Source organism: Scyliorhinus canicula, chromosome 4, assembly GCF_902713615.1.
Source record: "Scyliorhinus canicula chromosome 4, sScyCan1.1, whole genome shotgun sequence".
NCBI lineage: Eukaryota > Metazoa > Chordata > Chondrichthyes > Carcharhiniformes > Scyliorhinidae > Scyliorhinus > Scyliorhinus canicula.
The window spans coordinates 34,835,176-34,848,009 of NC_052149.1; the positions used below are offsets into that span (position 1 = coordinate 34,835,176).

At 46.0% G+C, this 12,834-nt stretch overlaps 1 protein-coding gene across 1 annotated transcript; it reads right to left on the bottom strand.

Moving 5' to 3' along the window:
- Nucleotides 1–1,948: 1,948 nt before the first annotated feature.
- ptger4c (prostaglandin E receptor 4 (subtype EP4) c) lies at nucleotides 1,949–12,573 on the bottom strand. The gene is made up of 2 exons (XM_038794011.1): nucleotides 11,603–12,573; nucleotides 1,949–3,989 (listed from the first exon to the last, which is right to left on the bottom strand). Exons 1-2 carry the CDS (start codon nucleotides 12,434–12,436, stop codon nucleotides 3,366–3,368), a joined length of 1,458 nt encoding a protein of 485 aa, XP_038649939.1. The 5' UTR covers nucleotides 12,437–12,573; the 3' UTR covers nucleotides 1,949–3,365.
- Between the last annotated feature and the right edge of the window lie 261 nt (nucleotides 12,574–12,834).

Sequence of the window (12,834 nt, forward strand, 5' to 3'; positions counted from 1 at the left end):
AGTGACCTGATTCACGATGGCTCCCTGGTAACCCCTGACGAACCTGCATTCCATGTGTGGCTGTCTGAGGGCAGAATCGATGATTCGTGTGGTAAAATAGATTGCCAACCTACCTCTGTGACTCAATGTTCAGCTTGCACTTGCGTGGAGAACTAGACAGCAACTGTTGACTGTGGACCTGCACAAGCAGTCAACACTGCCTGGAGTGCTGGGGAGAAAATCTGAAGAGTCTTAAAAATAAATTCAGTTAAATGTACACACTGCTGCCAGTCTCATTGGCTATTTATAGAGCAACATTGACAGAACTTTGGTAGTGGGTCATTCTTCTCAATTATAGGCTGCCTCGTCTGGAAGTTGGGTCTCGTGGTGCTGTGGGTAGTGTCTCTGACTCTGAGCCAGAAACTTTGGGTTTGAGTCCCATCCAGGACTTGATGACCGTGGAAAGTGTTTCATAGTGGGGCCAAACTGGTTGATTATCAAGCTGCAACTCCTTCCAGCATGGCAGGAGGCAAGAGTGGGGGAGTCTCCTGGTCAGACATGTTTGATTTGGAGTGACATCCCTCAAGCTAGAGCTGCTGGCGACCTGCTCCAGCAGCTACACAAACAGTTCGTCAGCCTGCGGTGACTCTTGGCACAGCAAGAGAATCAAGGGGAGGTCTGGAAAGGAAAGGAAGAAAGATATCGCAAGTAACTTCTGCAAAAATAAATCGTTTTGATTCTGATGGCTGTTGGCCAGGAGCTGCTAAATATTTTCTGCATTTCCATAATTCCTAAACCTTCGCACCGGTCTGGTGCTTGTCTGTGGTGTGAACGGGGCAATATTGACAAAACAACAGGGACAACATTTCAGAAGTGATCAAGATACATAGAAATCTGGAAATGCTAGGAACCTTAAACAATAATAGAACATGCTAATAACACAGAGCAGTTAAATCACGCGTGTGGAGAGAACGGGGTACTGGGTACAGAACCTTATTTAAAACTTTAAATATTAATGCTCATGTTCTTCCAAGAGGTGCGAGCTGACCTGGGATGTGTTTTCAGCACTTTCTGTTCTTATTTCAAAGATACTTCCTTGATTGCAAAGCGTATGTGTCATCTCGATAATAAGATGTTTATTTACATCCTGGTCTGAGGCTATTCTGCCATAAATCCCAAATGGAATATACAAATTGATATCATGCCAGTCTCGGATAAGGCATTGATATCATTTACATACCACTGTGATGCCAGTCTCTGCTGAGGCCTTTATATTCCACTCTGCTGCTAGTACTGTGAAGGGCTGATCAGTTAGAGGGCTAACTTCTGATACTTAAGGCCTGGATTTCTGTCAGTCAAGGTGTATTTAAATATCGGTACTGCCCATATAACAAGGTCCCAAACTGCGCTCTGCAATTTTGCTTTATCAGTTGTATTTATGATTTAATTTGTGGCTGGATATTTCATAGAATTGACAGTGCAGAAGGAGGCCATTCGAGTCTGCACCAGCCCTTGGAAAGAGCACCCTACCCAAGCCCACACCTCCACCCTATCCCCATAACCCCACCTAACCATTTTTTTGGACACTAAGGGCAATTTAGCATCGTCAATCCACCTAATCTGCACATCTTTGGACTGTGGGAGCACCCGGAGGAAACCCACGCAGACACGGGGAGAACGTGCAGACTCCGCACAGACAGTGACCCAAGCCGGGAAACGAACCTGGGACCCTGGAGCTGTGAAGCAGCTGTGCTAACCACTGTGCAACCGTGTTGCCCACATATTAATATTTGTTAATTTTGTTTTCAATGCAGGGGAGCACGGTGGTGCAGTGGTTAGCTCTGCTGCCTCATGCCGCCGAGGACACGGGTTCGATCCCAGCCCCTGGTCACTGTCCATGCAGAGTTTGCACATTCTCCCCGTGTCTGCGTAGGTCTCACCCCCACAACCCAAAGATGTGCATGGTAGGTGGATTGGCCACTCTAAATTGCCCCTCAATTGGAAAAGTTAAAAAAATAATAATTTGTTTTCAATGTTGCCAAGGATGGAATTTAATGAATGCGACAGGGCTCTCACCTACTGGCTGGAGAGCCTTCATTGCCTCTTTTCATATGCCATACAGGCACTTAAATAAATAGCGATGGCCTTCCTTGGGATTAAAGATGCTGCGGGGTAAAGGTCCCTCCCGCCGAGAACTACTGGCCAATCAGAGACCTTTATTGCTCAGCAGCGCCACTGGGAAGGCGGTGATTGGTGCCGGTAATGCACCCACCCGAGGCCCAGGTTCGCCAAGGGACCCATGTCACAGGTGAATGACAGTGTGATGCACTATCAATTACGACGAGACGAGAGTAGAGTAATCTAGGCTTTATTACACAGAGATGTGGAGCCTTCTGCAGCTGCTGCCGAAATGGCTGCAGCTCGGAGAGCCCACACAAAGTGGTGACTACCACACAGTGGGAGGTGAATTACGGGGGCAACGTCCTGTGGAAGGGGCATGGCTCTCAGCGGGACCCCTCTACCTGATGTTGGGTCCCTCAATCAGGCACTGGGTGCTTTTGTAAAAGGGAACCTGACAGGGTTTGCTTTTCAGGCTTTCTGCATGGCGAGTCCCACCCCTGAAATCCAGGCCATCCAAACAGAAACAATATGGGGCCGGTTTTGAATTGTGGGTGCTGGTCCGCAAAAAAATGAAATGCTACTGACTCTTGAGCCTCATGTGGACTGGGCTGGTGAGCTGCATGGAAGTCAAGCATAAGCTGCCAAAGCTGGATCTTGGCCTGAGGGTGGGGAGGCACAGCCATAGACTGGGAGTCACAGGGTGACTGTGGCCCTTAATATTCATTTGAAATCCAGGGGAGAACTCCTGCCCCGCCTGGTCCACCAAAAATAATATTATCTCTACCTGGATCTCTTCTCCATTTTTACCGATGGGGAATGATTGAAGCCTGGAACTTTCAAACTATAATACAAACATAGGACCCCCAGTTAACACTCATAAAACAGGAGAGCACTAGAAGTGCTCAATCGATAGGCCTCTTACAAATCGGCAGCTTCTTTCTCAGGGTTAATGTGGAATTAAGGCTACTAACCCCTGTTTTGACACCATTATCACCCTGTTAATATCAAGTGATACAAGTTAAAGTCAATCCTTGTCAGTCTTTGTTATACACAACTAACCACATGAATGGCTCGGGTGGATTGTAGAATAGATCCTTAAATTTAATTAAGATGTCTTAACATTGCTCAAGAAAACCTGGCTTCAGTGTCCAACACTCCCTTTAAAATTGCAGCAATAGTTTCTGTGCCATGGATGAAATTGGCACTTGATGTTTTCAAAATGTATACATAAATGTCCAACATTTTCTTAAAAAGCAAAATTTCTTTTAAATACTTTTTTCTGATCTGCATGATGAAGGTGTGCTTAAAGTGCAATTCAAAATGTCAAACGTTCTCCTGTCCTGGATCAGGGCACTGTTGTTTTGTCCACTAACATCTGGCATCGTAGTTTCTTGCAGTATTGTGCATAAGATGGCTTTAGTCTGTGGAGGTGTCCTGGGATGAGTCTTAGTGAGACCAGTTTGATTCCTATGAGGGATACTGAAAGGGTGAGCTACAGCCTCCCACATTTGCTGATTGGTGAAGTCTGTGAACGAGTGTGTCATGGCACCAACTCTGTGGCTGGCTTCCCCGTGCGACACTTTGCTCTCGGATTTTCCTTTTAGCGAGGCATAGCTTGTGGCAATACTGTTGGCATACGAGAGCGGCGTCTGCGGATTACTTGCCCAACCGACCCTACGTGCCTGGTTATCCCTTGCAGCACCCACGGTTCGCTTCAGCCGCTCGCACCCCAAGGTAAGAAGCTTTTTCCTGCAGAGGATATACACCCAGGGATCCAGGATTGGATTGAATGAGGCAAAACGGATGGCTAGGAGATCACCACTGTAGTCCAGTTTTTCACCTGCCTGGATCTGTGCAGGGCCATGCAGCTGATTCACAAAAATGCGTATCTGATTTTAAAGAAGAATACATGAATTTAATATATTCAATCTCACATTCTATTTGAGTGTTGCACATATCAGTAACAGTGGTTTCCTTTCAAATTAACCAGGTTTGGTTCTTTTAATTGCTGTTCATCTTTAGAATACGTCCATCCTGATTAGAAGTCTCTGATGCACTATCAATTACAAAGAGAGAGTAGAGTATAATCGGGGCTTTATTAAGCAGAGATGTGTCGCCTCCCGCAGCTGCTGCCGAAATGGCTGCAGCTCGGTGAGCACACACATTTATACTCCGCCTACTGGGTGGAGCCAGTAGGCAGGGACCTACCCCCGTACCTGTAGTACAGGAGCCTTACCGTATTACATCTCATATGTGATATATACAACAATGGTGACTACCACAGTTCAGACCTGAAATGTTGACTGATTGGCTTCTCCACAGATGCTGCTTAATGTGCTGGGTATTTCCAATCTCTGAATCCCCCACTATTAACATCCTGGAGGGGATATCATTGATGAGAAACACGAATGGACCAGCCATATAAATACTGTGGCTGCAGCGAGTATCTCATTTCCTGATCCTCAAAATCTGTCCGACATCTATACGGCACAAGTCAGGAGTGTGATGGAATGCTCTCCACTTGCCTGGATCGTTGCAGCTCCAACCATATTCAAGAAGCTTGCCACCATCCAGGACAAAGCAGCCCACTTGGTCAGCACTCCATCCACCACCTTAAACATTCACTCCCTTCACCACTGACACACAGTAGCAGCAGTGTGGACCATCTACAGGATGCACTGTGGCAGCTCGCCAAGTTTCCTTTGACAGCAACTTTCAAACTCTTTACCATCTACAAGGGCAGCAGATGCATGGAAAAATCACCACGATCTTCAAGCTCTCCTCCAAGTCACTCACCATCCTGACTTGGGAAATATAGCACAGTTCCTTCACTCACACTGGAGGCCGCCCCAACAGTCCTATTGTTGTACCTGCACCAGATGGACTGCAGCGGGTCAAGAAGGCAGCTGACCACCATCTTTTCAAAAGCAATAAATGTGGGTCTAGCCATTGATGCCTTTACCCATGAAAAATAAAAAAATAATGTATTTTTTTGTGATTTTATCAAAGGACTTAATTGTTTAATTTAGATGTAATTCACTGTTCCAGCATGAAACTGGAATGTTAAGTTTCTCACTGATAATAGGGATAGAACTTTATGTGAACAGAGGAAATTCCCAAAACATACAATAGTTTCACCTTCATCTATAAAGAGAAAAAAACAAGTTGATGTTTCAAATGTAGGCCTTGTTATGGTAAATTTTGCAAGCAGCTAGTAAAATATATCAGATAATTGTGACAGCACACATATCATTCCCCAGTACGTACTGGTTATGTGGAAGGTCCTTTTCGTGACAAGAAGTTTTGCAAAGTTTACTCTTGTTTGCAGCCAATTAACATTTATTTGCAAATACTGACAGATTGCTGTGTATTTACAGCATTTTATGTTTCATTTCCTGTGCAGTCTCCTTGCTTTTGTTTGAGAAAGAGCTTTTGGCATTTTACACTTGTGTTCAATGAAAATGATTGCTTATTAATTTTGCAGTACCACTACTCCATAATTGCAATACGATTTGAGTAGTTCCGGAAAAGAGCAAAAGGCAATCAAACATAAAACTCCTCAACTAAAACAGAGCTCATTTCAAAAGGGATTTGGTTCAGGTGGGTCGGAATCAAAGTTGGGCGGGTCGAAGGGTAAGTGGTGATAGTTCCGGGTACAGATTGGATACCTGAGGAGGAAACGAATGGTGTCCAAAGCTGGGGCACCCTGAATGACCAAAAGACAGAAACAATGAAATAAAGAAAGGAACTCATGATCAATGTCAGGTTTATCATGGAGGTGGGCAGCACGGTGGCGCAGTGGGTTAGCACTGCAGCCTCACGGCGCCAAGGTCACAGGTTCGATCCCGGCTCTGGGTCACTGTCTGTGTGGAGTTTGCTCATTCTCCCCGTGCTTGCGTGGGTTTTGCCCCCACAACCCAAAAGATGTGCAGGGTAGGTGGATTGGCCACGCTAAATTGCCCCTTAATTGGAAAAGAAATGAATTGGGTACTCTAAAATGATTTTAAAAAGGAAAAAAAAAGTTTGTCAGCTTGAGATTGTGACCTTTCTCCTCTATCTTCACCCTTTATATATATATATATATATATATATATAAAACAAGGGTTATCATGCAGGAGAAAACCAAGCTGAATTTCGAGAGTCCAAGAAGAATGGAAAATGGGCAAAGATATTGGCCGGAATGACCCAGTTGTCGGGAGTCTCCTTTTCCCTTGACAGCGCCCCCTCCACCCAGACTGTGGGTTTCCCGGCAATGTGGAGTGGCTTCAATGGGAAACCCTATTGACAAGCAGTGGGAAGAGGGAATCCCACCGCCAGCGAATGGAGCACCGCCGAGAAACACACGCCTGGGGGACTGGAGATTCCAGCCCATTGTATGAAAATAGACCATTTTCTACTGGCAGGAGACCAGTAAAGAGAGGGCAAAAAAAAAGTCATATGTAAAATAACCAGTAATGAAGAAAACAGATTTGACGTAGTGAGTTGTTATGATTTAGAATGCACTGCTTTAAACGGTGAAGGAAGCAGATTCAATAATTTCTAAAGAGAAATAGTGTGGAAATGTTGCTGGTCTATGGAGACAGCAAGGGTCTGGCAGTAAATGGATAGTACACTCAAAGAGCTTGCATATGAACAATGGACCGAATGGCTTCCTTTGTGCTGCATATACTCTGACTAGTGAGTAGCATAAAAAAGTACACAATAGTCTTTTGCAAACATACAAAAATAAAAGTTTAGTCAAATGAAGGGTAAGACTGGTTAGGGACCAAAATGAGACCTTCCCGTGGAGGCAAAATGCATGGCTGGGATACTGAATCAATATTTTACATTGGTCTTCAAAATAAAAGAGGATGCTGCCAATGTCACAATGAAGGTAGCAGACATGTTGGATAGGTAAAAATAGCAGAGTGGTTAAGACTGTTGCTTCACAGCGCCAGGGTCCCAGGTTCGATTCCCGGCTTGGGTCACTGTTTGTGCGGAGTCTGCACCTTCTCCCATTGTCTGTGTGGGTTTCCACCGGGTACTCTGGTTTCCTCCCACAAGTCCCAAAAGACGTGCTGTTAAGTAATTTGGACATTTTGAATTCTCCCTCTGTGTACCCAAACAGGCGCCGGAATGTGGCGACGAGGGGATTTTCACAGTAACTTTGTTGCAGTGTTGGTGTAAGCCTACTTATGACAATAAAGATTATTATAAAATAGAGAGGAGGTACTTAAAAGATTGGCAATACTCATCAGGTTTGCATCCTAGATTGTTTGGGGAAGTAGATGAGAAATAGCAGATCTCACCACAATCTTCCAATTCTCCTTAGATGTGGGAGTGTTTTTTTTATTCATGAGATGTGGGCTTCGCTGGCTAGGCCAGCATTTATTGCCCATTCCTAACTGCCTTAGGTTGTGCTGAGCTACCTTCTGGAACTGCTACAGTCTGTGAGGTGTAGGTACACCCACAGAGCTGTTAGGGAGGGAAGTCCAGGATATTGATCCAGCAACAGTGAAGGAACGGCAATATATTTCCAAATTAGAATGGTGAATAGCTTGGAGGGGAATTTCCAATGATGATGTTCCTGAATGTCTGCTGCCTTGTCCTTGCAGATGGCAGCAGACACGGGTTTGAAAGGTGCTGGCTAAGGAACATTTGATGAGTTCCTACAGTACATCTTGTAGATGGTGCACATGACTGCCACTATGTATCGGTGGTGGAGGGGCTGGATGGATTTCTGGATGGAGTGCCTGTCATGCGGGAGCTGCTTTGTTCTGGATGGTGTCAAGTTTCTTGAGTGTTGTTGGAGCTGCACTCATCCAGGCAAATGGAGAGTATTCCATTACACTCTTGGCTTGTGCCTTGTAGATGATGGACTGGCTTTGGGGAGTCAGGAGGTGAATTACTCACCACAGGATTCCTAGGCTCTGACCTGCTCTTGTGATCACAGTATTTATATGGTTAGTCCAGTTCAGTTTCTGGTAAATGATAATACCCAGGATGTTGGTAGTGCTAGAGGGGTGAAGGATTATAAATGTTAGACTTCTGGTCGAAAAGGGAGAGAGATCAATCAGTAACCACAGGGTAGTCACCCAATGTCAATGGTAGAGAAACATTTAGAAGCAACAATTTGGCACAAAGTTAACTGTCACTTGAAAAAAGTAATATGGGCTAATCAATGACAGCCAGCCAGGATTTGTTAAAGACAAACTGTGTTTGTTACTTCATTAAAGGATGCAGTCCAATTAGTTAGAGAACATTGATGAGGATGCAGTTTACGTTGTGTGCATAGATTCTCAAATGGCCTTTGATAGAATACATCAAAATAGACTTGTTACTGAAATTGAAGCCCACAAAGCAGTAATGGAGATAAAAATGCTTAAGACAAAAAGGCAGTCAGTGAGCAATTGTTTTTCAGCCTGATAGGAAGTGTACAGGGGTGGCCCCAGGGGTCAATATGAGGACCGCTGTTCTTTTTGATATATATTAATGACTTGGACTTGTGAATATAGGGCATAAGTTTGCAGATCATGTACACCTTGGAAATATAGTAAACAGTGAGGAAGATATGATTATACTTCTGGGGGATGTAGAGAGACTGGTGAAATGGACAGATGAAATTCAACTCAGGGAACTGTGAATTACATTTTGCAAGGGAGAATGAGGAGCGACATATAAGCTAAATGATGCAATTGTAAAAAGGGTACAGGAACAGAGAGACCTGACAGCTTATGACCAGAGATCATCAAATGTGGCCGGAATGGTTGATAGGGCTGTTTAAATAAAAATACAAATCCTTGATTTTGCAGACAGGATGTAGAAGCAAGGAAATTATACCATTATAGATCATCAGTTTGGCCTCGGCTGGAGGATTGTGTCTGGGCATCACACATTAGGAACAATGTCTTGGTCTAGGGAGAGGATGTGGAGATGAAATACAAGGATAAACATAGAACATAGAGTGCAGAAGGAGGTCATTCGGCCCATTGAGTCTGCACCGACCCATTTTCGTCCAATAACCCCATCTAACCTTTTTGGTCACTAAGGGCAATTTAGCATGGCTAATCCACCTGACCTGCACGTCTTTGGACTGTGGGAGGAAACCGGAGGACCTGGAGGAAACCCACGCAGACACGAGGAGAATGTGCAGACTCCGCACAGTCAGTGACCCAGCGGGGAATCGAACTTGGGACCCTGGCGCTGTGAAGCCACAGTGTTCCTCACTTGTGCTACCGTGCTGCCCTAAATGGATGGTGTCAGGGATGAGGCACATCTCCATAAGCTCAGTCCGAATCGGCTGTGCACTTTTAGACAATTTAATTTAATAATCTTTATTGTCACAAGTAGGCTTACATTAACACCTCAATTAAGTTACTGTGAAAAGCCCCTAGTCGTCACATTCCGGCACCTGTTCGGGTACACAGAGGGAGAATTCAGAATATCCAAATTACCTAACAGCACGTCTTTTGGGACCTGTGGGAGGAAACTGGAGCACTCGGAGGAAACCCACACAGACACAGGGAGAATGTGCAGACTCCGCACAGATAGTGACCCAAGCTGGGAATTGAACATGGGACCCTGGTGCTGTGAAGCCATAGTGTTAACCACTCTGCTACCGTGCTTCCCACTCAATCACTCAACGACAACTGGAACTGACTGTGACTTCTATATAATTCCAATCAGAACGTGTCACTGTAAACAGTCTAAAGACAACTGACAAGATTCCATATTTTCAGCGGTACATGTATACGTCACCAAATATTTATATGAACTATAAACGTAAGACTGCAAAAAATGATTCTTTCCCAAAATATTCATCCTGAAATGGTTGCGACATTTACTTTAAATTCAATAGATTTTTGCCAGAAATTCAGTTTGTAGATGTGTTATGACAGGTGATGTTTCTTTCTGCACATAATTCCATTCATATTGTAGCAACATTTCAGTAATAAAATCAAAATTGTGTTGACCTTTTTTTGGTTGGAATATTAGAAATTCAGCTATGTCCTGTGGTATAGATGGATCTCTCACTTGTTAACATTCAAAATTGGGAATATGTTTACAAGTTAACTGAGTCAGTGCTCACATGGTTAAAATATAAAATGGAGAATTTTAAATCATAATTTTTTTTAACTTTTAAAAAATAAATTTAGAGTACCCAATTCATTTTTTCCAATTAAGGGGCAATTTAGTGTGGTCAATCCATCTGCCCTGCACATCTTTGGGTTGTGGGAGTGAAACCCACACAAACACAGGGAGAATGTGGAAACTCTACACAGTGACCCAGAGCCGGGATCGAACCTGGGACCTCAGCGCTGTGAGACAGCAGGGCTAACCACTGCGCCACCATGCTGCCCAAATCATAACATTAATAATACTCAAAATAAAAATTGAGGAGTTGGTGGTGTGGTGGTAATGTTACTGGGACAGTAATCCAGAAGTGCAGACCAATGCTCTGGGGACATGAGTTCAAACCCCATTAGAGCAGCTGGTGGTGGAATTTGAATTCAATTAATAAAACCTGGAATATAAAGATGATCTCCGTAATGATGTCTACAAAACTATCATCGGTTGCTGTTAAAAAGTCACCTGGTTCATTAATGTCCTTCAGGGAAGAAAATGTACTGTGTGACTCTCCACCTACAGCAATGTGGTTGATTATCAACTGTCCTCTGCAATGAAGCCACTCAGCTCAAGGGCAATTAGGGATGGGCAACAGATTTTAACCTTGCCGGCGATGCGCACATCCCATGAAATAGATTTTTTTTCAAAAGTGGAAACTTCAATCACATGTGCCGTCTTTCAGGCTGAGGTAATGTCAAGGGCCTGTGTCTGCCGAGGAGGCTGGGCTGGGTTGCATTATCGATTGGTGAATGAAATCATGGGCTCACTTCAATGTGGGCCGCACGGTAGCACAGTGGTTAGCACTGTTGTTTTCAGCGCCAGGTCCCGGGTTCGATTCCCAGTTTGGGTCACTGTGCGGAGTCTGCACGTTTTCCCTGTGTCTGGGTGGGTTCCCACCGGGTGCTCGGATTCCGAGCACAAGTCCTGAAAGATGTGAATTGGACATTCTGAATTCTCCCTCAGAGACCCTAACAGGTGCCGGAATGTGGCGACTAGGGGCTTTTCACAGTAACTTCATGCAGTGTTAATGTTTTTTTTTAATGTTAGAGTGCTCAATTCATTTTTTCCAATTAAGGGGCAATTTAGAGAGCCAATCCACCCACCCTGCACATCTTTGGGTTGAGGGGGTGAAAACCATGCAAGCACGGTGAGAATGTGCAAACTCCACACAGACACTGACCCAGGGCTGGGATCGAACCTGGGACCTTGGCACCCTGAGGCTGCTGTGCTAACCACTGCACCACCGTGCTGCCCTCATTACAGTCTTAATGTAAGCCTACTTGTGACAACAATAAAGATGATTATTATTAGACATTACTGATTAATTACTGGTGACCAGACAGAAATTCTTAAAAGTTTTTTTTGAATGGTGTGTCCACCTCTCTCTTTCACTTACCACCAGTGGGATTGAGCAGATCAAAAAGACGATGGTCATAAGGACCAGGAGCCAGAACATCTGCATCTCGGCGGCGGAGGCTGCCAGGTTGGGGAAGCGGCGGCCCCTGAAGCTCCCGGTGGAAGCAGCAGCCTTCCCCCTCCCCATGGCCTTCTTCCTCATGCTAACCAGGGTGACACAGACGGCCAGGTTGCACAGGACGGTGACCAGGATGAGGAAAGCGCTGACCCCCCCGTAGATATAGGTGTAGGAGGCCGACACCGTGCTGTTGGCTCTCCAATCCAGGAAGCACCAGGTCCCCGGGAAGTGGTGCACGTTGCTGCCCCATCCGAAGAAGGGCAGGATGCAGAAGACCAGGTTGACTAGGTAGGCGCCCATGAGGGCCAGTCTGGCCAGCGCCTTGTCGATGTGCTGGCTGTAGAAGAAGGCGTGGTTGATGGCCAGGTAGCGCTCGATGGACATGGTGCACAGGATGGTCATGCCCGCTGAGCCGAAGAAGAGCATGGAGAAGGAGAAGAAGTGGCAGAGAGGTTGCCCCCCTGGCCACCGCTGGGTCAGGTAGGTGGCGATCACCACCGGGCTGGTGCAGCAGGTGCCCAGCAGGTCAGTCACTGCCAGCCCGCACACCAGGGTGTAGAAAGTGGTCTCCTTCTGCTCTTTCTTGGAGACGCAGAGCACCACGATAGCGATGAGGTTGCCCACCACCCCCACGGTGAACATGCTGGCCGAGGTGACCACATGGCTGGACTTGATGCCGAGAGCGACGGCCGAGCCGTTCGTCAAGGTGGCGTTCACTTCCTCCCAGCTCGATTGGTTCAGCCACTCGGTCATCATTGACTCTCAGCCGGAGTTTAACAAGAGCACCTTCATCGGCACAGAGCAGGAAAAGTTCCTGGCTGCTGCTCACTGGTAAGGGAACTGCAGGGACTGGGAGCTGTACACACTGACAAGGGGAAAGCTGCACTCCCTTCTTCCTCCTCTCCCTCCCTCCTTCTCTCCTCTCCCTCTCTCCCTCCCTCTCCTCTCCCTCCCTCTCTCCTCTCCCTCTCTCCTCTCCTATCCCTCCCTCCCTCTTCTCTCTCTCCACTCCCTCCCTCTCTCCTTCTCTCCACTCCCTCCCTCCCTCCTCTCCCTCCCTCTCTCCTTCCCTCTCCCTCTTCTCCCTCTCTCTCCCTCCTTTTCTCCCTCCCTCTCCCTCCTTTTCTCCCTCCCTCTCCCTCCTTTTCTCCCTC